Source organism: Desmodus rotundus, chromosome 7, assembly GCF_022682495.2.
Source record: "Desmodus rotundus isolate HL8 chromosome 7, HLdesRot8A.1, whole genome shotgun sequence".
In the NCBI taxonomy this organism is placed as follows: domain Eukaryota; kingdom Metazoa; phylum Chordata; class Mammalia; order Chiroptera; family Phyllostomidae; genus Desmodus; species Desmodus rotundus.
The window spans coordinates 63,780,153-63,803,311 of NC_071393.1; the positions used below are offsets into that span (position 1 = coordinate 63,780,153).

General features: G+C 48.6%; 1 protein-coding gene across 5 annotated transcripts in view; it reads right to left on the minus strand.

The window, feature by feature from the left end:
* Window positions 1-5,620: 5,620 nt before the first annotated feature.
* LOC112301565 (T cell receptor alpha chain constant) overlaps window positions 5,621-23,159 on the minus strand; it is a 537,134-nt gene continuing 519,595 nt past the window's right edge. For 2 of the 5 annotated variants that reach the window (XM_071221943.1, XM_071221942.1), the window contains 4 exons: window positions 9,103-9,357; window positions 7,854-7,898; window positions 6,892-6,999; window positions 5,625-6,196 (listed from right to left, as the gene is read on the minus strand). In XM_071221943.1, coding sequence (XP_071078044.1) covers window positions 6,893-6,999; window positions 7,854-7,898; window positions 9,103-9,357 — 407 coding nt within the window. In that variant the 3' untranslated portion in view covers window positions 5,625-6,196; window position 6,892. Of the gene's footprint in view, window positions 6,197-6,860; window positions 7,000-7,853; window positions 7,899-9,102; window positions 9,358-23,159 lie in introns of all 5 variants that reach the window. The other 3 variants (XM_071221941.1, XM_071221940.1, XM_071221944.1) reach the window with 3 other exon arrangements.

A 23,159-nucleotide genomic window follows, 5' to 3' on the forward strand; every position in this document is an offset into this window, starting at 1 on the left:
ATGTTCAGTGCTCTGTTTTGTCATTCGAATCTGACCCTAAAGGGGCAGTCATGTAGGTGTAGAGTCACAGAGTAGGCAAGGGAGAATACCAGCCACAGGTCTTGGGGTATCCTGAGACCTCGGCCTGTTCATGCTCCCCTCTCTATGATGGCTGCTGGAACCATCCAGGACTTGGGTGTCCACAGTGCCTGGTGGAAAGCCAGGGGATCTGAGTCCAGTGCTAATGTGAGCCTAGTTCACTGTGAGCCAAGCAAACCTGTTCCTTCATTTGTGAAAGGGGGAGATAATCTCTGCCTACTGCTTAGGTTTACCAAGAAGGTCAAGAGAGGTTTGCTTTGGTGGTGTGCAGATGCAGGATATTCATGCAGATTCTAGATTAGGATGTCACCCCATCCATGTCCTTGGTAAGTCACTGGAATAACTTGGGACAGCAAGGGGAAGCAAGGGCACCCTATAGAGGCTGCTGAGATAGTGTCTCATAGTCTCCGTTGGAAGAAGTCCTCTTTCAAGTTCACCTGGTTTCTTCCCATCAAGGCTGGGAGCATGAAATGGAGGCCAGTTGCTCACTGCTGTCTCATTCCTTTTTCTACTTAAACCCTCTTAACTCCTGCCAACCTTGTCTTACACTTATATGCCCTTCTCCTAATATTTTATTTTTTTCTCCTCTGCTGAATGTTATGTGGGCGGTTCAGGGAAAGCATAGACAGGCTCTGTCCTCCGCTTCTCAGCAAGATTTTTGAAAGGCTTTGAAAATGGGAGGGATCTCTCCCCTGGATCCTACTGCCTCTTGAATGGGAGTGTGACCACATTTCCAGAGCAAAAAGACTGGGCTCCCCTCATCCCAAAGGTGGTGAACCCCCACCCCCAACCATAGTATTGGCCTGAGAGGGGATGGCCGCCCAGAGAAGCTGCCCACTGGTGGGTGCTGCAGAGGTCTGGCTTCATGCTTTCTGACTGTGTGTCCTGCCATGGGTTGAGGGGGCCCTTCGGAAGGCAGAGAGGCCGCCAGAGGGTGAGAAGGGGGATAAGAAGCCAGAGAGTTCAGGGATGACGTAGTGAGTGCCCAGGGAGGCCTGGAGTGCCCTGGGGCCAGGATTGCTGGCTTTTGTCAGAAACTTGGCCACAGGCTTGCCAGTGCCTCCCGGTTCTGTAACTGCCCTCCACCAGGCTCTCCTGGAAACTCCTGGGGCCACAGTGAAAGGACCACTGCCGTCCACAATGGGAAACAATGGCACATGGGTGGGCGTTGGAGCCCTAAGGGCACCTGAGGGCTGGCTTAGTTATTAAAGGGCAGCCACACTTTTAATTCATTGTGGTGGTCCAGTCCGACCCAGCCCAGCTGATCTGCATGCAGGACCGCAGTTCATCTTCCCAGGCATTCCCTTATAATCTGCGTTTAAGTTTACTAGGCGCTTCGCACCCATTATCACTCATAATCCCTTTGACAGTGCTGAGGTAGGCTACTTTTTCAATCTGTGTGATTGGTGGAAAATTGGGACTCAGAAAAGTTAAAAGCCCTAGGAGAGAAGGCTAGTGAGGGGCAGTGAAGCTTACAGATAACAACTGGTTCTCTGGATTTCTGCCCCAGGACTCATCCCTAAAATATAACAAAAACCTCCATCATGTAATCACAGTTACTGATACCTCTCATGTCCAGGTCCTCACTGGAATGTTAGCTCCTCAAGGACAGAAACTGTGTGTATTTTAAGGGAACAGTGTTTACTGAGTTATAATCTACTGTGCTAAAATGTACGAATTTTAAGCATTCAGTTTGACGCATTTTGACGTGTATATACCCGTGTAACCACCACTCAGATCAAGATACAGAACATTCCACCACCCAGAAGGACCAACTGTGCCCCACTGAGGTCAATCTTTCTTCCCCAGAGGTAACGGATACTGGTGGTTCCTTTTGCCTGTTCTTGAACTTCATCTATGTGGAGTCACACAGTTCATACAGAGACTGCATCCCTGTCCAGAGCCTAGCCTGCTGTCTGGCACGTGGCTGGTATGCAGTGTGAAAGAGAGCCTTTTCTTACTGCCCTGTGAGAGAGCATTGACCCCATTGGGAGACAGGCTGTGGGACTAGTGACCTGCCCAGGGCACTAGCAAAGGACCTGATGTAGGTCCGGAGTAGATCCTGGAGCCCAGCCCAGACTCCTTGATTCCGACTGTACTTCCCCAGGGCTCCAGGGGAAGCAGGCTGCCTCCCAGCCCCTTCCTCAGCTGTGTGTAGGAGCAAGCCCCTCGATCCTGGGCAGGTAGTGCCCCCTGCTGCCTGCGGGGTCCTGGCCCAGACCCCTCCCTCCTTCCTCCGCGGGATGTGAAAGGATTACACGGGCTGGGAGCCCCGTGCAATGACTGGCAAAGTACAGGGCCTGGCAGAACAAAAGCCACATGCCCTTTTCTTTTGCCAGGAAGAGAAAAGACGGTTTCCCAAGCTTTGGGGGCTTTCCATCCCCAGAATGAACAGACTAAGGGAAAAAGAGGACTCTTTGGTGGAGTGCTGCTGCCCCCAGGTGGATGGCTAAGGACACTACCACAATGCAGGAAGTCCAGCTCAGGCGTTTTGTGGGCGTTAGATTCTGGCCTCAGCTTTCAGGCCCCTTGCCGCCTGGCGTCCTGCGTTCTGGTATTCTGGTCTTTGAGAAGCAGACGTCAGTCCGGGCCATCACGCATCACTCCAGCCTCGCCTGGATTGGAGGCCTCCGGAGAACCAGCCCCAGCTGTGTTTGTGGGACGGCTGTGGCCCCCCCCACCTCCTGGGGGAAGGTGGGCTGGACATAAGCATTGAGGGCCTGTCCTGTATTAAGCAAGGGTTTAGGTGAGATCAAGGTTTGATCTTAGGGCTTGGTTCAGAGGGGGGTGCAGAGGTGCAGCAGGGCAGGCCTCTCAGCAGTGGGGTGTGCAGCACCTCTCAGCCCACTCTGGGGTGGGGCTGCCGCTCAGCGGAGGGGCTTGGGGGCCTTTCTGTTGCACCTGCGGTTGGCGGTCTAACGGTGCAGCCCGCCTGGCCTCGGCACGTGGCCTAGGGTGATGATATCTCTAACTCTGTATTTTTAACTCCTCTTTCCAGAGGATGTGGCTTTTGCGGGAGAGCTTCAAAGGGTTTGCCCTATTTGCCCCTCTTGGCAACCATGACGTCATGGAAGTGGAAGGGGCCGTCCTAAGCCCCCAAACACCTGGAGGGAAGTGGGAGACTTTTTTCCACTTCCTGTCCTACTTCTGGCTACTGACTCAATGTCTGACCTGATTATTAATTTCAAAATGTAGCTCTACATGTGACATTCATAGGAAACCATACTCGTGTGTGTCTGGGCCAGGTGAAGCCTGTAAGTCAGGTGGCCTCACACAGAGGCTGGGCCCTGGGGGTCCTGCAGTGTGTGGCCTCATCGCCCAGTGTACTTACTAACAGAATGACAGCCCTGGGTCTCCAGGCAGCTGGCTTCCCCCAGGCCCACACAGTGCTCCTGGAGGTAGACTGAAGGAAGGGTGTTAAGATAGGACAGGGAGAAAGAGGTAGGATGGTGAGAGTACCTTCAGCCCTGGACCTTGGCATGGTCCCACGGGGACTGGAGCTCTGGCTCCCAGAGGTCCTGTGTGCTTCCCCAGAGTAGCCATCCTCTGAGATTTTCTTTTCCTGATGGTTCTTGATAGCTTACTCTTAGCTCTTGGCAAAACTGTGAACAAGAGGCTCACTAGGCCACCTCCTCTTTTAATCCTACTTTCTGTTCTCTCTCTTTAATTTATTGATTCTAGAGAGAAGAATGAGAGAGACATTGATTTGTTGTTCCACTTATTTAGTATGTGTTCACCGGCTGCTTCTCGTATGTGCCCTGACTGGGGATCAGACTTGGCCCATCACGGTGGCACTCTTAACAACCTGAGCCATCCCACAGGGCGACTTTCCCTTCTGTAACGCTTCCTGGGCCCCAGCTTGGCTCCCTCCCCAGTGCCCTACCGCACTAATCATTTTTCATTCTTTCTCTGGTTAAGTGGATATTTAGCATGTGTTGTGTGCCAGGCACTGTGCTAGGTGTTGCAGATGCATGGATGACTAAGGCATACTTCCCATCCCAAGTGCGCACAGTCTGGTGGAATCTCTTGTTGAGATGTTACAATTAAGGTGATATCTGTAAAGGGCTTTACAAGTACCGCTAGGGGAGTTATATTCTATTGGCAAACCAATACGATAAACGATCCTTCGAGACCCAGATGGCCACCTTTCCAAGGCTGGGCGGAGGGTCTGAAGACCTCACTCAGGTCCTCCTGAAGCACATGCTTGCTTAGCCTGCCCTTCTCTCGTCTGGCCTGTACTTCCAGCTGTGCACAGAGGGCAGGTCTCTGGACAAAGTGTCGGAGTGCCTTAGGCCTGTGTTCCTGAGAAGTCATTTGGTTCATTCTTCTGCTTCCAGGCTGGCCTGAGGTTAAGCCTTTTGGGGCAGTGGAGCTTCTGAACAGAGAAACTCATTCTGTAACTGGACTTGGTGAAGTGTGCTCGGCTGGGGCAGCAACCTTCCCTCCTTGGAGAGGATCCTTGTTCACGGGGCCTGGGGCTCTTCATGGTGGGGCCTGCATGTGGCTTTGGTGACCGTGTCTTCAGGTTTTTCCTCAGCGACCTCTCCCCTCCAGGCTGAACAATGCCTGGTCCCTACTGCACTGAGGGGGGCTCTTTTGACCCTCCCAGTGGGCATAGGACCCCTTCTCCTGGGCCTCCTCACAAGTCCGCTTTAATTACCCTGGACATCCTCGGTGGGACCTGGGGCCAGATGTGAGAACAGAGTGGACCAAGCTGAGTGGCATCTCTGCACCCCCACCCCTCCTACCCTCCATAGCACACCTAGTCACTCCTGGCCTGCTTTCTGACTCGGCTTCAGACCGGAGGGAAAGTTCTTTCTGGAATAGAGGGACCCCCTGGTTTGAGATGGAAACTTCATAGAGGCTATGCTGACCCTGATGTCCAGATGGCCTCCTGCCTGCCTGAGGCCTCGTCGACCTCTGCTTGGGTGGGGCCTGGGTGGGTCTGGGTGGTCCTGGGTGGGCCACTGCCCTATCACTTCCTAGGTCCTCAGGTGGCCTTAGGAGTCTGGTGACTGTGGGGCCTGCCATCTGACGGCCCTGGGCTGGCACTGCTCCGCAGGCTCCCTTGGCTGGGTCCCTCCAGGGTTCTTGGGACCCAGCTGGTTGGTGGGCCCCACCCATGAATTTGTAGGGTTATGTACAGTACCTATGGGAATCCTGTCTGAAAGGAAAGACAAGGGAAATGCCCTGGGGGGCAGGAGACAGTGGGTGGCATTGGGGGGAAGTTGCTGTGTGGTCCCTGTCTGCCAGATTTCAGCTACAGGTCACTACCATCCATGCACATGGGCCTCCTGCCACAGTGGCCCAGCAGTGAGGCATGAAGACGGAAGAGCAGGGACTCAAGCTTTTAAGTGGGTTTGCCTGGGTCCTGGCACTGCCTTCCGAATGGAATTTTTTAGAGGTTATTCTAGGAAGAGGTTGACGTAAGCAGCTAGTTGAGTTATGTTCCCTGAATGTCATTGTGGACTAATGTCTTGGTTCCCTTCTGCCCAGCTCATGACCAACAGCAAGGTGAACGTGACCCCGACCATACCCAGTGAAACAGGAGCACAGTCTCTGCTCTTCCAAACCACTTTTAATGAAGCCGGGCAGCAGCAGACACAATGCGGCTCACACATGCAGCATAGCAGGGCCTCAGTCAGGAGGTAACCCCCCCCCCCCCCGCCCCCATCTTGGGGGAAAGGGTGATATGCATTTCTTCATGAACACTATTTTAAAATATATAAGCTCCTCACAACATTCTCCAGGAGCTAGAACCCAAGAGAACCCCCCTGGTTATCCATCGCCTAGTGGGACGTCAGGGGCAGCCTGGGAGGGGTTGGGGGTATCCCACAGCCAGGACGAGCTGCAGCAGCCCCTGCCTTCCCCAGGGATGTCAGGCAGTGACAAGCAGCAATGAGGGGACAGAAGGAGTGATAGCGGTGTTTGGTAGCTCGTCAGCATCTTGATCACAAATATCTGGTAGGATCCAGTTGGTGGCATTGCCAGAGGAGCCACAGAGGCGAAGGGGGACTTCTCTTCCTTAGAGGCCAAGAGTATATCTCTCTGCTCGAGAGATAGGCAGGTGGTGAGGAGCAAGGAGCGAAGAGCATTGGGCTTTCACGTTCTTGGTGACCTGGGATGAGGAAGAACAGAAGTCAGGCTGTATACCGAGGAGACAGACCCAGGACAGTTAGGGATGTGATGGAGATGCTTCCATTTGTGGAGTTCTAGGGCCAAATGGACCCTGGAGTTCTTTTTGACGGTGGTGAACAAGATGCAGTTGCCAACAGGTTGCCCAGGGATACTGGGGAAATGGGTATGGAGACTCAAGCCAGGACTAGAGTGTAATGAATGTGATATCTTTTCAGCATATTGGAGGCACAGGACATGAGGGAAGGAACTGGGAGCCCCAGCATGTTTTTCAGTGAAAGGGATGCGCCAGAAGGCAGCATAGAGGGTCTAGTAGGAGGTGTCAGTGTGAGTTGGGGTCCTGAATTTCTCTATTTTTTCGCCTGTTAGTGTGTGGCCCTTGATGTTACTTAGCCTGTTTCTTCATGTCCAAAATGAGGATAATAGCAATTGTTCATATTTTGTAGAGGGGACTTGACCCGACTAAGGTGACTTGTCACCCAGGGAGTGTATTGTGCTATACAAATGTTGCAGGCCATTGTTATGAAGGGGACCTCCTAACTGGAAAGAATGGAGGGGTTTGGTGTGCCCAGACATACACATAAAAAAAAGAAGACGGTGGGGGCAGGTTTACTTTCAGAGCATGGGGACCCCCCAGACCCTCGCACCCTGCCTTCTCTGGCCGAGGTGCCCGCCCACCTCAGCTGGACCACAGCCGCAGCGTCATGAGCAGGTTGAACCCGGCCACCTTCAGGAGCAGGATTCGGAACCCGATCACGGACAGGTTTTGGAAGTTCAGGTTTATGTCTGCAAAACCAAGAGGCCAATGTGGTTATAAGCATGTACACCTGAGGTCTGCACAGCACCCTATGACATACCAAGACTTTCCCGAAAGCAGGGTGGGTGGGCTTCAGCACCTGGACCCCCCTTTCCCTTTGTACTTCTGTGCATGTTCCTCGGGCTTAACAGTGTTTCATTTCAAAAGGAAAACACCCACTGCACTTAGTCCTTATTTTATTTCTGAGCTTCTCAGCAGATGAGGATGAGGCGGGTACTCAGCACTTATTGCAATCCCTTGGGTCTGGACCCCTTAGTGAGAATCTAGTGGCTGAACCACAAGAGGGATGACTCAAACACAGCTCAAGTGGAAATGAGTACGGGCCCAGGGTAGGTGGTGAGGAGACGGGACCCTTGAGAGGTAAGGGCACCACAAACATGAGTTCTGTTGCTTTTCTTGAAAGAAGGCAAAACTCCATGGCTATGGAGGGCACCGTCCTCAGGGTGACCTGGTTAGTTTAGGACTATATGTAAGCTCGTGAGCTAGTAAGCTTGTCGAAATTTCACAGCCGCCCCCCCCCCCCCCCCCCCCCCCCGAAGCTCTTGTTGGCTCTCCTGGCAGTGGAGTGGTTGAAAGGAATGCAGAAGCCTGGGAGTGAGCCATTGACCCTGTAAAACTAGAGACTCAAAAATGATGAGAGGACTCTGGGGATTCAAGAATGACCTCAGGCAGCCGTGACCAGGGCTTGGAACTGCTGTTCCTGTCTCTCGTAACTTCACTACTAGATCCACTAATTCCCTCCCACCTGCCTAGCTAGGCAGCGTTACCAAGGGTTCATTGCTCCCCCAAACCTGTGCAAAGCCAGGATAGACCCTTCTCTTACCTGTTTCAAAGCTTTTCTCTACCGATGTAACATCGCAGGAAAATTCTAAAAGGAGAGAAAAAAGAAATTTTCTTAGCGTCTAGAGCATGCCGACTCTCCCACTTCAGATCTCCTGGGGGCTGGGCAAGTGAGTGTCTGCAGCCTTCCCGCGCATCGTCATGGAAGGATCTGCAGTGACCTTGTCACTAAGGACCCCGGCTGGGGAGAGCCCCTGGCCCTGGTGGGACCAACACCCTAGCTTCTGGGCACCATGTCATTCACTTAACACACACCAGTTGTGCAAAGTTCGTGTTACATGACACAGGCCAAAAGGAGCCACAGGACACAGACCCTGCCCTTGGACAGCTTCCCAGCTGGAGCCTGGTAGAAGCGAGAAGACACACACAGTGACAAGTGCTATAAGGGGGACAGACGCTTTATGTGGTCCACAAAGTTTCCAACCCCAAATGTGTTCCTTGGTTTTCTCCACCTCTGTAAGTGGCACTGTTATTGACTCGGCTGCTCAGTTGTAAAATCCAGGCACCTCCCTTGGCACCCTCTTCTCCTTGTCCTTCCATGGTTCTGCCTTTGAGCCCCAACCAGTGTTGGCCACCCACTGCCCTGCTGCTGGCCCTGGGCCAGCCCCTCTCCTCTCTCTGCTGCGTTAGCTTCCTTTTGGCTCCCACTCTTGCCCTTGCAGTCCAGTCTCCACTCAGCAGTGTACTCTTTTAAAAAGTAGATTAGATGTCACTTCCCTGCTTAAAGCCAGATGACGGCTTCTCACTGTAATTAGAATAGTATCTGCCCTCCCAGGACCTGGGGGCCCCTATGATCTGGCCCTTGCCTACTTCTTCCCTCTCATTTCCTACTGCTCTTCCTCTTCTCACTAAACTCCTGACTCAGGCCTCCATAGTGGGGACGTTGAGGGGGTGGTCAGGAGGAAGGAACTTGGAGGAGGGCATTAGGACGGAGCCTGGAAGAGCAGTGAGGGGCAATCAGCTCAAGCAGGGGCTGGGAGGTGGGAACTCAGGGTGGGTAAGGCTGAGTGGGTAAGCCAGCGCTCTCTCCTGCCACCTTCTCCCCATCTCTTTCTGCCTAGGACATTCTGTGGCCTGCCTGGACGGGACTCACTGGTACTCAGTAAGCAGAGAGTTTAGGGGGCTTTGCTGACATTTGGTGAGGCTGAAGCCACCAGTCACAGCAGCATCTTGATTCCAGGCCTCTGGCAGTGAAAAGACTCAGCTTGCAGAGTCACTGAGGCTGCACTCACCTGAGCTGGGGTAGAAGGTCTTGTTGAAGGTGCCTTTACAACCAAAATCAGTGCTGTCACTCCAGAGCAGGGCCCCATAGCTCTTGGAATGTGTGGACCTCATGTCCAGCACTGTGCTGTTTGAGCCAAATGCTGAGGAACCTGTGGCTTGGGGCACATCAGTGTTAGAATCAAAATCGGTGAATAGGCAGATGGAAGTTCTGCTAGATTTAGGGCTTCTTGGCTGGTATACAGCAGGGTCAGGGTTCTTGACATCTGTGGACCAAATGGAGCTGGGTTAGGAGACGTTTGTTTCCCTCCTTGCCCCAACCCAGGCCTAAGTTCAGATGCCAGCGATGGGCAAGAGCAGAGCTCTGTGGGACTGGCAAGTCATACTCTCAGGCTTTAGATGGGAAAGAACGTTCTAGAAACTGGCTGCTTGCAACATAGCTCTGGCAGGACACACCAGGCATAGAAGAAAGGCCCAGCAAAGCAAACCACACATCTTGGAATCTGGGTTGGTCTCCCACACTTAGAGCATTGATGGAACCTGGAGGTTTATGATAGGCTGGAATGAACTTGGGAGATGGGTCACACCACCAGGAGATTTCTCCCATTCATAAAAGACTTGGACTGTAAGTCAGAACACCTCTGTCTGAGCCCTGGCTCCACCATTTGCTAGAGACAAAGCCCAGACACAAGGGGCCAGTCGCACTGCCCCTTACATCTCAGGAGTTTCATCTGTAAAATTAGTTTCATCTGTAAAATGAAGATGTTGCCTCATCCGCTTTCCTAATCAGGCATTTCTGAGAAACAAATGAGACTTTCGCCATATAAAATTATATTTAATAAATTTTAATAAACTGTGAAGTATTGAACAGATATAAGTAATTGGAGCTGCCGACACTACCGGGATATTGCCACCATAATGTGTTACTGAGTAGTATACAGTTTCTACTCTTTCACCCCCGGGAAGCTAAAGGCTTTTCCTCAGTGCTGAGAATCATTTTTCAGTATTGCCGCAGGGTTTTGTGTTTTTAATGCAACTCTCATTGTTTATTCTTTCAGACCTCCTGCCTTCAGAGGGAGAAGCAGAGGTTTGCAAGGAGGGTTAACATGTTGGGGCCACCCAGAGAGTTTACAGCAGGGTTGGGACTACAGCTTCCTGCCCCTGTGGTTCTCTGCTCCCACAGCTCCTCACCATGCATACAAGGCCTCTCAGACTAGTGATGCACCTGACTTGCTGAGCCAGCCAGGGTGGCCTTGGCAAAGCAGACATCCAGCTAGGCCCCAAAACTTGGGTAATCAGCCCTTGGCATGGGCTTGGGATGCTGCTGAGTCAAGGCAGAACTGCCCGCTGGTGGGGTGACCCCTGGAGCAGCAGAGCAGGGGTGGGTCCATGGTCACATGTAAGGGACATCCAAATTGTTGGCTCCCGAGGATTCTGCCGGCTCCCCTCCAGTCTCCACGTGCCATGGGGCCTGGCATCACCGTGGGTTAAGGCCCTATGAAATAAATCTTGTGCTGGGAGGGGAGGGATGGGAAACCATCAGCACCAACAATACACCCCAGTGGATTTTCCAGTCATCAGTGAGAGTCATGGGCGGGACTGGGAAGAGGGATATAGAATGTGGCCTCAAAAAACAGGCAGAGGACAAGGTGCCACCAGATGCAGTTTGGCTTTAGGGGGGCAAGGGGATGGCTGTGGGGCCAGATGTCCAACTTTGAGTCCTGGCTAAACACTCACCTTCGTCTTAGAGCCAATGGGTATCAGGCTGGAGAAGGTCAAGACCACACTGTCCAATATGATAGTCTTTAGCTATATGTGGCTATTTAAATTTAACCAAAATTAAATACACTTAAAAATTCAATTAAAAACTAGAACTTCATGTTAAGAGGTCAATAACCCACGAGGCAGTGGCTGCTGTGTTGGATAGTGCAGACTGCTGGAACATTGCCACTGGCACAGAAAGTGCTGTTGGGCAGCATTGGCCTGCAGAGAGCTATGCCCTGGAACACAAGGCTTTGAGGAAAGACAATAGGGGCCGAGTGTGAGACTTACAAGCCCTCTTTAAGTTTGTGAGGGGCGACTACTACCAGGGGCAGACTAGCAGCTCAGCTTTGCTAAGGAGAGATCATAATAAAGTAGTAATAAAGGAAGTCAGAAGAATTGAGGTGAGTTTCAGCTTTTTTCACATCCTGTTTTTACTGGCTGATACCCTTTGGGTTTTCCTATCCGCATTTTTGCTGTTGTTTCTCCTGTCTGGCTTCCCTACCTCCGATTTCCTCTCGTGCTCATCCTTTCCCTTTGCCCCCCTTCTCAGTCTCCTCTTTAAGCTCATCCTCCAAAGTATTAATACTTGCCTAAAACATGGAGCTGATTGGGCCACTTTCTATTCTAAATAATTCAGGGACTCCCTAGTGCCTGGAGATGAACAGCCAAACTTCTTGGCATGACTTGCAGGTCTGCCATGACCTTGAATTTCCTCTCTCACATCCATTCCACGCCCTATAAGAGCACAGCTGCACCAGGCTGTTCAGTTTGGCTCCCTGGGATGTCAGCTCTGCGACCGCAAAGTCCACCTCTGGTTTACTGCCTGTCCCTCATATCCACCACACACTAGGTGCTCAAGAAACAATTGTGGAATAAATGCATGGGCCAGTGACCATCATTTTTGCCAAATTTCTGCTTTTTGGTCGAAGAAATTGGGCACTCATCCCTAAACTCAAATTTTTAGCCCCCACATGCCTATGGTGTAACCTTAATAGTTTTGTCTAAAAACAGGAAATGAGTCACTTTTAATTTGCAGCGCTTTAGGGGTCTATCTGTCTGGGGCAGAGGAGCGTTGTGTTCCAGCCTAGCAAGATATATGTGTCCTACCGCACACGATATCTCCCAAGGTAGCTTTAGCTTTAGTGAGACTGGATCAACTTTCCAGTGTGGAAGTTCAGCTATTCTAGATCCTGGCCTTTTGTTTTAATTCAGAACTAACCACAAAAGCACATGTCCCAAAGCTCTAGTGCTTTGGATCCCCAGGGCCCCAGCAGGGATTGAACGCTCCCTTCCCACCAAATCTGTGTCTGGTAGTTAGACACTAGGAACACAGAAGTGTGAGTTAGGGAAACAGACTCTGAGTCCCACTGAGGTCCCAGTGAGTGCTAGGAGACAGTTACACTTCTCGGGAAGGCTTACCGGGAATAATGGAAACTCTGGTACTCTTGCCAAATTGCAGCCAGGAGGCAGCACTGTCATACCACTCCCAATGTCTCCATTACAGAAACCTCGGGTTTCTCCTCCCCTGAGGAATGGGGTAACTCCTTTTACAACCCACTGAGGAAGGAGAGGGAGGCCTCTAGGCCATGAGCTGACCATGGAAAGAGCTTATTCGTCACCTTCACATCCCATATGCATTTCTAAATTAGATTCCCAGTTTCCTGGTGGCTGGCCATGGCCTTGACTGTCTGTATTCCCTTGAAGGCTCTAGGATTCCTTTTCTTCATTGTCTAAGAAGACATCTTGCCTATGTCTCCATCCTACTTTATTATTAGATGTATTTACTTAGGCTTAAATACATGTACCTTGTTTATTCTCAAGATCATGTTTTCTTTCTAGCTGTTCTTTGTGCCGGGAACCCCCTTTCCCTCCTTTCTTTGTTCGTACAGATCTTATCCACCTTTCAGGCTCAATGAACACTTTCTACTGCGTCAAACCTTTTCTGTTGAGGTCACCTTTACAGCCAGGATCTTGTTCCTCTGAATCTCTAATGTGCCTATTGACATCATCAATCGGTTAGTACTAAAATAGTCTTTAGGCAGCTGAATTTATAATCGTTCTGTCCCTTTTGCTAGTTTTTATACTATTTGGGGACAGGTCAGGAATCTATCTTAGATTTCTTCATATGCAGTCTAACATTTTATAGAGTGATGGCCACATGGAAGGCATTTAAAAATATCCATAGGACAGTTAGAGTTAAATTTTAATGTGTTTGACCTTGAGAAACACAGATTTTAAAGATTGATAATGATGCCTTCTCCCTTCTTAGAGGTCTCTGTAAGAGAATTAGTTATAACAGCCACAGTTGGCCTCACCATAGTCATCACCAGTATCCCCAAGGGAAGGATTAGCGACTCCGACCCAGGGGGCTGCGAATGTTGCCTCCCGGGATGACTCACCAGATATTATGGACACTTGGGTTCCTTTCCCAAATGTGAGTTTACCAGTCATTCCTCCGGTATTCACACTGCAGGTGATACCATTACAGAAACTCACTGGCCCTACCTCTTACTTCAACAGGAGAAGCTCCGACTTCCCACAAGAACTGGAGAATCACTCCCTTTTGAGTCAGGTCTTCTGCTCTTTTGTGTTGAGATTTTGTCTCTGGCAGGTTTGATCCTTTTCCTCCTGCCCCATCCTGCTGTAGTGCCCTGGCCTGGAGGTTGTGATTTCAGTAAACCAAGAATTTAGTGGAGTGGAGCCCCTGCTCAGGGCAGCGGTATCCTGGACCCTCTTGTGGAAGCTCCAGGACCACTTGCTCATTACCTGACTCATAATTCTTAAAGTCCTGGCTGAAGGATGTTTCCGGGGCACTGAGTGCTAGATGGGAGGACATTTGAAGGATGAGTGGGAAGAACCATTTGGCATCCTACAGAAGAAAATACCCAGGCTCAACTTAGCATCTTGGACAAAGAAGAATTAGTTGTCAATGTCCACCCTTGCCCCATTCTACTTACTTGGCTGGACACTCACTTTGGTCCTTGCTCCAAAGATGAGCTTGTTGGTACTGGTATACCCTCACTACAAGTAAGGTCTTTGTAATAACCTTCCTGATGTTAATCTGCTGGAACCGCCCCCCACCCCCAGGATCTATGAGAACCTCCTAAAAGTCTCCCTGTGTCTTTGTTTCTTAGACCTCCAATTTCCCAGAGAAGCTGTTCTCCTTTCCCTCTATAATAATATAAGCTTTAGTACAGCAAAATCTCAATAATATAATAATAATAATTTAGAAAAGCTACCACTTATTGATTACTTGCTATATACCAGGTGTTGTCTCATATTATTATGATGTGGTTGTTGTCATTTTGCTCTTGAGGAAGGAGACTATTAGCTGGACAGGGTAGAGTCAGAATTTGCCCCGATCTTCCAGCTTCCCAGGCTGCGCTATAAACTCCTACCATCTTGCTTCCATGCCTTATTTCACATGGTATAACTGCTATTGAAACAGGGGTTGGAGTCACTTTTATTGTGAGAGAGGTTCAAACTCGACTTAATTCTAGAGAGGAAGCATCTGTGAGCAGTATCCCCACACCATGCTCAGTAGCCAAAGCAAGGAATTTAGCTCTCTGCTGCAGTAAAAGAGAATTTGTGTTTGCCATTAACTCATCTCCCCCTGCCCCCCCACCCCCCCCTCCCACCCCTCCAAGGACACTTAGCTAATTTCCTGAATGTTCAGATTACCTGGTGCTGATGTTACTGGCTTTGCTTGAAAGCACAAAGTATCTGGAATTCTTTTTATGTTTTCATAAATTATTCTGCTCAGATTTTTATTTACTCTACTGGGTCTTGGTACTTCTGTCTTTAATATGAAAAATGGGGCATTTTAAGTCACCAAGAGCTTATAGGAATGGAGAACAAAATGTTTCCTATATCCCCAACTTTGCCGTAAATCATCACCTGTTTTCACACAGATACATCAGTTCCCTTTGCCCTGGTCATTTGCATGGTCTTACTCACACCGCGCACAGCCAGCCTGGTCCCAGACCCAAAGGTCAGCTTACTGTAGCCACCAGACAGCACACAATAGGAGGGTGCTTTACAAGAACCCTAACCAGGCAGGGTCTGCCTCCCTGGGGCTGCACCATCTCCTGTCTCTATGTCACAGGCTCCTCCACATCACCCTTTCTCTGACACCACAGAGAAGTCTGGCTCCCTGAGTCCTAATTCCTCAGCTTCCTTTGGAATCACCACTTAGACCTTTCCCTCAGAGCCAGCTGGAGCTGGCCTGGCCCTCTGGAGGGTGGGTAGCCATTCTGGGTCCCACAGCTACAAGTGAAGAAGGAAAATTGGAAGCGTCTGGAGATGAGCCAGCGTTTAATTTAGGAAATGAATCCTGAGGGAAAATTCATAGCACTGGAAAAGAAGGAAAACCTAGGGTAGGGCTTAATCATGGAATGGAGGTCTGTGAAAAGGACCTGTTTCAAAAAGTGGTCCTTGGATGGCAGAGAAAGACAGACCCAAGTTGCCATAGGAACATTCACAGAACTGCACAGGAGGACTTCTTAACTATGAGGGCTGTGAGAATCTGGAGAAAGTTATACATGGGGCTTGAGAATCTCTGCCTCTGGAGGTTTCTAAGATTCAGGTTGATACCCACATCTCCAAAGTTTGAGAGTGGTTTTAGACAAATACTTCTCAGTGAGGATTTTGCAGAACTCTGGTTCTTCTAAATTTCTGTGCAAAAAATTTCTAAGCCCAGATTAGTTTGGAAAATTCTGGGTACTCTATCAGCCTTGAAGACTGACAACGTGTATTATCATTTTAAAGGCTCTGAGAAACCCAGAGCTTCTCAAACGTGTTGTATCCAATCCTCTTTTCTTTCTTAAAACACTCATTAACACCTGTGGAATGTTTAAAAGTATACTCCTTGGAAGTCCTTTCTCTAGTTCCAAATATTTAAAATTCCACCCTAAATTTCAGCCTAATTTTATCCTTAAGTCTTCTGTGCTTTGATCTGTTTGTTTGACCTAGTCCTGTGGACACAATTAGCGGCCTCATGGATGCAGATTCTTTCTTTCTAATCACTATGAAACAGAGCCATTGGATTCGGGCAATGGCTGGACGTGGTGTCTCCTTCCACAGCTTGAGGGCCCATACTGAAGCAGTCAACATGCAGGACCCACAGCACCCCAACACTTAGCAGGGTTCACCTGCAAGAAACAATAGCAACTTTAAAGCCTTTCCCATGTGTGAATTTATCAGCCTTCTTTCCACACATGGCTTCCACAGCCTCCCTACACACTTTGGAGCTGTGTACTTCAAAGAATGTACTAGCCCTAAAGGAGAAGTTTCCTGGGTGATATTTCAAGTGGTGTAGACTTCATGTAGTTATTGTCAGACCTCTTTTCTTCTTGCTGCTAAAACCCATTGGTATGCTTCCCTATCACAGGTGTTGCAGTTATGCCTCTGAACTCTGGTTCTTGGGAAATATGGGTTCCAGGCTTTCTAAATGCAACCTGAACAACCCATGTCAGGGAAGAGGCCTTAAATGAGACGCACAAATGGACAAATAATACTGAGGAAGTGCCCCTGGAGAGATAGGATCTTTTCCCACCTATGAATGTTTGGGTGGATTTCGTACTCTCCTTGTTTTGAAGTCTAAGGACTCTGTTGGAGAATATTCGTTACTGTTTAAATCACTATGGTCTAAATAAACATTTACTACGCCTCCACTCAAGCCTTCCCTGACTTCCTTCACCAGAAGGCATTTTTTCAACAATTATTTGTTCAGTGGCACCTTTGTGCTAGGTGCCGTGTAGGGTGTGGAGGTGTGAGGATGAAGGAGAGAGGACGCTGGTCTCACAGGGCTTGTGGTGTGATGCAGGGTGGATAAGTGCACCAGGCAACGAGGATAGCAGGTTGGGCCCCTTCCTTCCTGCTCCCATTGTGACTTGTCTGTGCCTCCACTGCAACATGGGGACGCTGGGCGTAATCATCTCTTTGTGCAGATGTAAGATCCTGCTCTGTGTTCTCCTTCCTCCCTCCCTTCCTTCCTCACATGTAGCATAGGGCTTAGAATTTAATAGTTGCTCAGTAACTATTTGATGAATAAAACAATCCCTCTAAATATTTCAATTTATCTTAATGAGGTCTTGCTCTCTATTTTCTTTTATAAGGACTATTATGTTTCTCTTCTAAATGGTTATGGTTTCATTTTCTAAACTTTTTATTGTTTTTGTTGTGTTATTAGGCTTTAAGTTCTTTCTCTCTCCCTTGATTAGACATGGAGTTTTTCAAGAGTGTGTCCAATGCCCAGGGTCTTTGGGAAGTTTAATTTATCACTTTCCATGAAAACTAGATGGTAACAAAAATAAATTTTGGGGCATAATCAGTCACAGTGTCTTTTGTGATAAAGATCTTTTGTCTCAGTGGGACCTAAAAACAGCAAAAGAGTCTGCCTCTGTAATGATGAAAAGGCCAATTCCCACTGGCAATTACTACTGTTAGAATACAAACCACCACTGAGGCAGTGGCTGGGAATTCAAATTTCAAAACATTCAAGCCTCATAAGGAAACATGAGAAATTAGTTTAGGAAGTGCAGATTCATCATATAAGAAAGTAAAGTAGAGACTTTCTGTGTCTTTGGTGAGTCTAAGGTCAGGCACTTGGATGGACATGGAGTCTCGTTCCACTCCCGAAGGTGAGTGTTCTGCCACCTGTGTCCTCACACTGCTACAGTGCAGTACAAATACCTGCCCTCTGCTCCCCAGGGTGGCTGCCTGGCCCCCTCCCACATTCACAGCCTTCACTCTTGGGAACAGAGCTTTTTAAACAGCCCATTCCATGGGTCTGATGATAAATTTCTCCCTGTGCGTCATTTTATGCTCAGTAAGCAGTCCCCTTAGGTTTCTACTTCCCTCCCTGCCGTACCTGCATCCTGCCAGCCCAGTTCAATGATTCTACTATCTCTTCCAAAATGCTGGGTCCTATACCAGGGCTGCCATGTCACCATGGAAAGAAGGCTCAGGACGGGCCAACCAAGGACCAAAGAGGTGGCCTTTGACGTGTGAGGTCTTTCTTCCCAGAGTGAGGGGGGAATGGTGCTAGCAATGTTGTGGCATGGTTAACAGTACAATAGAATCAAATAGATTAGTGTTGTGTGATCTTGGGCAAGTTACTTGCTGCAAACATCTGTTTCCTCACCTGTAGAATGGGAATAATAATGGCTGCCTAACATTAGGATGGGCATGAGCACTATATAAAACAATCAGAGTATAGCCACTGGCATGAGTTAGGCATTCAGTAAATAGTAGCTAATAACAGGATGATTCCAGCAAAACTTTACACTAAGGGAAACAGAAGCAGCTTCTTGTGGCCAGAGATGTGTTTCTGCCTCACCATCCACTCTCGCACCCCTGGTTGCCTCAGCTCCCTGGTTGGGATGCTCTCATGTAGGACAAATGTCTCACAGTTCCAAGGGAAGGTGCTGAGAGAGAGCCTCAGTCATGGGCTTGAGGGACAGGGTAGATCCTTGGCTGCCAAGAAGAAAGTTCTGCTTTAGCAACCTAAACAAGAATGAAATCTTTCTCAAAATTTGGGCATTTGTCCTCTGAGAGCGCCATGCAAGACCCTTGCCCAACACAGCCTCAATCATTTCACTGAACCGACACACCGATCAGTTACTCCCAGACAACGAAGGACTCCTTTAACAACGAGCAGACCACATCACAGACTCTCACTATTGCAATATGTTCCCAAAATATGTGTCTGTCTCCAGAATTTGCCATGATCACTTCAACAACACTCACATGGATGAATGATAAGGCTGGTCCCTTTTCCAAACGTAAGACTGTAGCTTGCTCCTGACATGCGCAGCAGGGAAAGCCTTTAATAAAACCTCTCTCATGTGACCCCCCCCCCCCCCCCCATGATTGCCCCAGTGGTGATAGGGCAACAATTCAGGGCAACACTGGCTGATGCTCCCAGAGTTGCAGGAAATCTCCACCGTTGTCCTCAAGCCCCTCAGCCTTGGCCTCAGAGCAGCGATGGGAGACAGGGGTTGGGGACTGGAGAGCTCCTCAGCCCCTGTTCCCAGGAGAAAACACACACTCCTGTCAGCAGTATCTCCCCAACACCACCGCTACCATCCTGCCTGCTCGGGGCAACATTAAGAGTCTGACTCTCCCACTCTGTCGTCAGATGCAAGGGGCTCCTGACAATGCTTGGAGGATGGGGGACAAAGGAGATTTGATATTATATTGTGCTGACGGTGTTCTGACCTCCTTTCCTTGAAGCCCTTCTGTTCTCATCTTTCCCTTTCCTTCGTCCTTTGAAGCTTTCCATTCCCAGCCTTCCTCCTCTGTAAGGCCCCAGGGGGTTGGTCCCTGCATAGTCCTGTCCAGGGCCAGATTCCACACAGGATTCAGGCCCTTTCTGTGACTGGTGTGCTCACCCTTCCCTCTCTACCAAAGCTCTTTGATTCCTCTATTTCTAATGACCTTCATTCAGACAGGGCCCTGCTTTTATGAAAGCCTAGAACAGAAAAAAAGTCACAACAATGTCCGTAACATTTCAGAAAGATGGGAGGAAACTGAGATCATGCTCCTACATCAGAGACACAAGAGTTGAAGGTCACAGAAGTCATGGCCTGCCTGGTCTGTGATCCTGAGCTGAGGTGGAAACTCAACCCTCTGTTCCCTGATCATACTCGAGGGCTGCGCTAGCAGAGAGCTGTATGGCTCTGCCAAGATCAGGAGAGCGGGTGAGGGGTGGGAGCCCTGACACGGCCCGAACTGCCTGCCCAGCATGGCCTCAGATGACTCTGCCTTGGTCTACAACATGAACAACACGTCCCCCAGGTCCCTTCCAGCTCTCACTTCTGTGGTCTATTGTTCTGTTTGAAACCCAGCCTTAGGGAAGAGCAGCGGCAGCTTTGCACAGAAGGTGGGAGTGTGGTCAGTGGAGATGCTGAGATGAGGGGAGGGGAAAGGGAACCAGAGGCAGGCAAGGGTTTGGGACAGTGACCATCTAAGAACCTCAAGTGTGGCAGTAATGAACGACATGTCCTCCCTGCTCCCATGGAAATAAGTTTTCCAGCACCGGGGTAGGAACAGCAGTGGGTGGGCGGAGGGGTATCATTTTTAAGGAAGCAACTGGGCTCACTTACTTGTTGTGGCCAGTACTTGGGTTCCCTTCCCAAAAGTGACTGTTGTTTCCATAGTCACACTCTTGGTAACTGCATTACAAAAAGGTTCTGGTTTTCCCCACCCTCTAATAGAAGACATACATTCCCACCATAGCTCTAAAAGCTGGAACCTGGACAGACACCTGAAAAGGCCCACCCTAAGGGTTCCCCTACAATGGGTGGTGCAGGGACTTGATGGAGCCTCCCTAACAGCTGTAACAGCATCAGCCCCCACGATAACCAGCGGCCTCCATCAACAAACACAGCCTCTGGCTATTTCCCCTCTAGGTAAAACAGACCCTCTATAAAACTGAAGAGCCGGCCTTTTTGGGAGGCAGCAGGAGGGCATTTTCCCACATCAGCTGCCATGCTTGACAAGAAGACACCATTTTCTTGGGGACTTATGCAAAAACGTGCTCTTCCCTTTCCCAGAAAAAGTAGGAGAAAGAGCATTTCCAGCACGACATGCTGGGGCACATGCTATAGACGAGCGTGACTCAGTCACCTCGTCCTTTCAGGCTGAGCATCGGGCCAGCTCTGGTGACTCAGCCTGACTCATTCCTGTTTCTATTCTCACCTCACTCAAAGTTGCTTCCTGCAAAAAAGGAGTTCTTTGTCCTCAAGAAAGTCAACCATCTTAGCATATAACAGACTTAACTCCTATTCCAGAAATGCACGGGTGGGCTGTGCTTGCCCTCTGCCTGGGAATGTGGACTGCGCACTGTCGCTGCTTCCGGGCCCCAGCCCGCAGGGCTCTCCACCAGGCTCCGGGGCCTGTGCAGGAGCAAACAGAGCGCCCCTCTTAGCTCTTTCACATATAAATTGCTTTGTTTCTCTGATAGAACTGGAAATTCCTGAGAGCAGAAGCATTACTAAGCTTTTTCTGTTCTTTGTTTCTTTCTTTTTAAAAACAAACTATCATCTCTGGCTTGTGGACGATACTCAGTAATCATTTAATGAGTTGAACTGACTTTTACTGTGCATAATTATCGGGACAAGAAGGCCGATTTTGGGAGAGGTTAACAGGTAAGTATACTTTGGTAAATGTGAACTGCAAGATCTAAATGCTTATGCAGAGAAAAACTGAGGAAACATTTCTAAGAGATAATCAGGAGGCAGAATAAAACCCCAAACGTTGTGAGGTTCATATGGAGCCTCAGCAAAGAGGGGGAAACTGGATGATCAAGGAAAGTCTTAGACTGCAAAGTAAACACAATATGTTCCTTCTGATATCTTGATATTAATTCTCCTTAAAGGGTAAAAAGAATAATAATGCAGAAAATATACATTCCAAGTTAGCAGCATTGACGTTCAATAATAACAAAATAGTAGTAGTAATGATAGACCATGCTAAATGCTACAAATAAAAGTGTGAATCCAGCATTGGAGATGAAGCTACACATTTCTGGAGATCTGACTTACTGGGGATGATCCAAAGCTGGGTGGCAGATCCAAATACGAGTTTCTGAAATCCTGCATTCACACTCTGAAATACCTCTATACAGAATGGTGCCCTGTAACTGGGCGTAGTCTGGGATTCCTAAGTCACACACAAACTGATTACCAAGCGGGTTCCTGTGTCTCTGTGCATGTACCCAAGTGGAAGGAGGCATATAATTTAACTATTTAACCTTCATTTTCCTGAGACTATTGGAAGATGACAAGAAATAAGACAGAACCCAATGGGAGATCCTGCTTTGTATAGAGTGGGTTATATTTAAAAAAATGTCATGACCATTCAGGTTAAAAAGTCATTCATATAATTACAGTGTTTCAATTCCAGACAGGACCTCGGGTAGTTTTATCCATCCATACTTACTAAGTGTTAAGAGCATGTTTCCTGCATGAATGAAGCCCATGGGCACTATATAATGCAGCATTATCATAGCCAACTGATCTTCTGAATCAAATAGCAGACAAAACCATGGGGGAAAATCAGTGAAGACAGATGACCCTCACTCTAATACAAGTTAGGTTATTCATGGAACTTACTTGCTTTAACAAATAGTCTTGTGCCTGTCCCAAAGAAAACTTTGAAACTTCCAGTATTTCTCACAGTGGTTTGTGCTGTGACAAAATGGGCCATTTCCTTCTTCCATTTTTTTATGACAGCTGGGGATCAGGCCCAGGGAGCAGATGGGTGGCAGCTAATAATAAGAGTGCTTGTTTATACTCCCCTAATAAAGCCCATTTGGTTTTTCCCCTGTTCTTGAACAGACCTCACACCTCCTATCTCCTGGGAGGTTAGTTCACCAAACAGTAGTCACTACCCTGTGAAATCCAGGGACCAGGATCCCTAGGTTTTAGTCCCAGCCCCCAGCCCTGGTTCTCACTGCCTTTGTGATGTCGGGCAATTCAACTAACCTCTTTGGGGCATAATTTTCTTATTAGAAAACTAAAGAGGTCTGAATAAGATGATTTCTAAACTCCCTTTCAGGGCTAAAACTCTATGATCCAGCAATGTCCAAAATGCCCTAAATGTTGCATTTTTTTTATAACTCATGAATGAGTAAGAAACTTGCATATCAGTCACATGAGTGACTGGTCCACATGGGGAAAATATAAGAAATAGTGAGGGAAAGGGAAAGTCAGAACAAGGGAGTAGCTGCTGCCAGCTCCTCTCTGTCTTTTCTCCATTGGGGTAAGTGCTCCCAGTAGCCCCTGAACTTTTTGTTTCTTCATTAAAAGGGGAAGAGAATCCTCTGGATGTTGGAGACATTCAAGTCAAGATTTCCCAGACTCTGTCTCTGAGTCATGGCAATGTCTAAGAATACGAAAGATAAATTCCATATATTTCCCTCCTCACTGTGACTGGCATCATCTCTTATTTATAAATGAGCCCTGGCATAGGGTCTGTGACATAATGTGGTGGAAAGAAAGAGGCTTTGAGATCAGGCAAGCTGACTCTGGTTTGAATCTAGACCCACTTACTAATCCTGGGGTCTTGAACAATTATTTCTCCAAGCCTCAGTTTTCTCTTCTGTAAAATAGGGATACTGCCCCGTGCCCCAGAGTCATTTAAAGACAAACAATACCATATGTTATGCATATGTTTATCATTCCTGTTAAGTTAGATTATTGACCAACAAGGTTATTTCTTTAGGATTATAGAATTTATTTATGGACTAGCCATGAGAATCCATACCCTTGAATCATAAACTCCAGGGTGGTACAGGGGT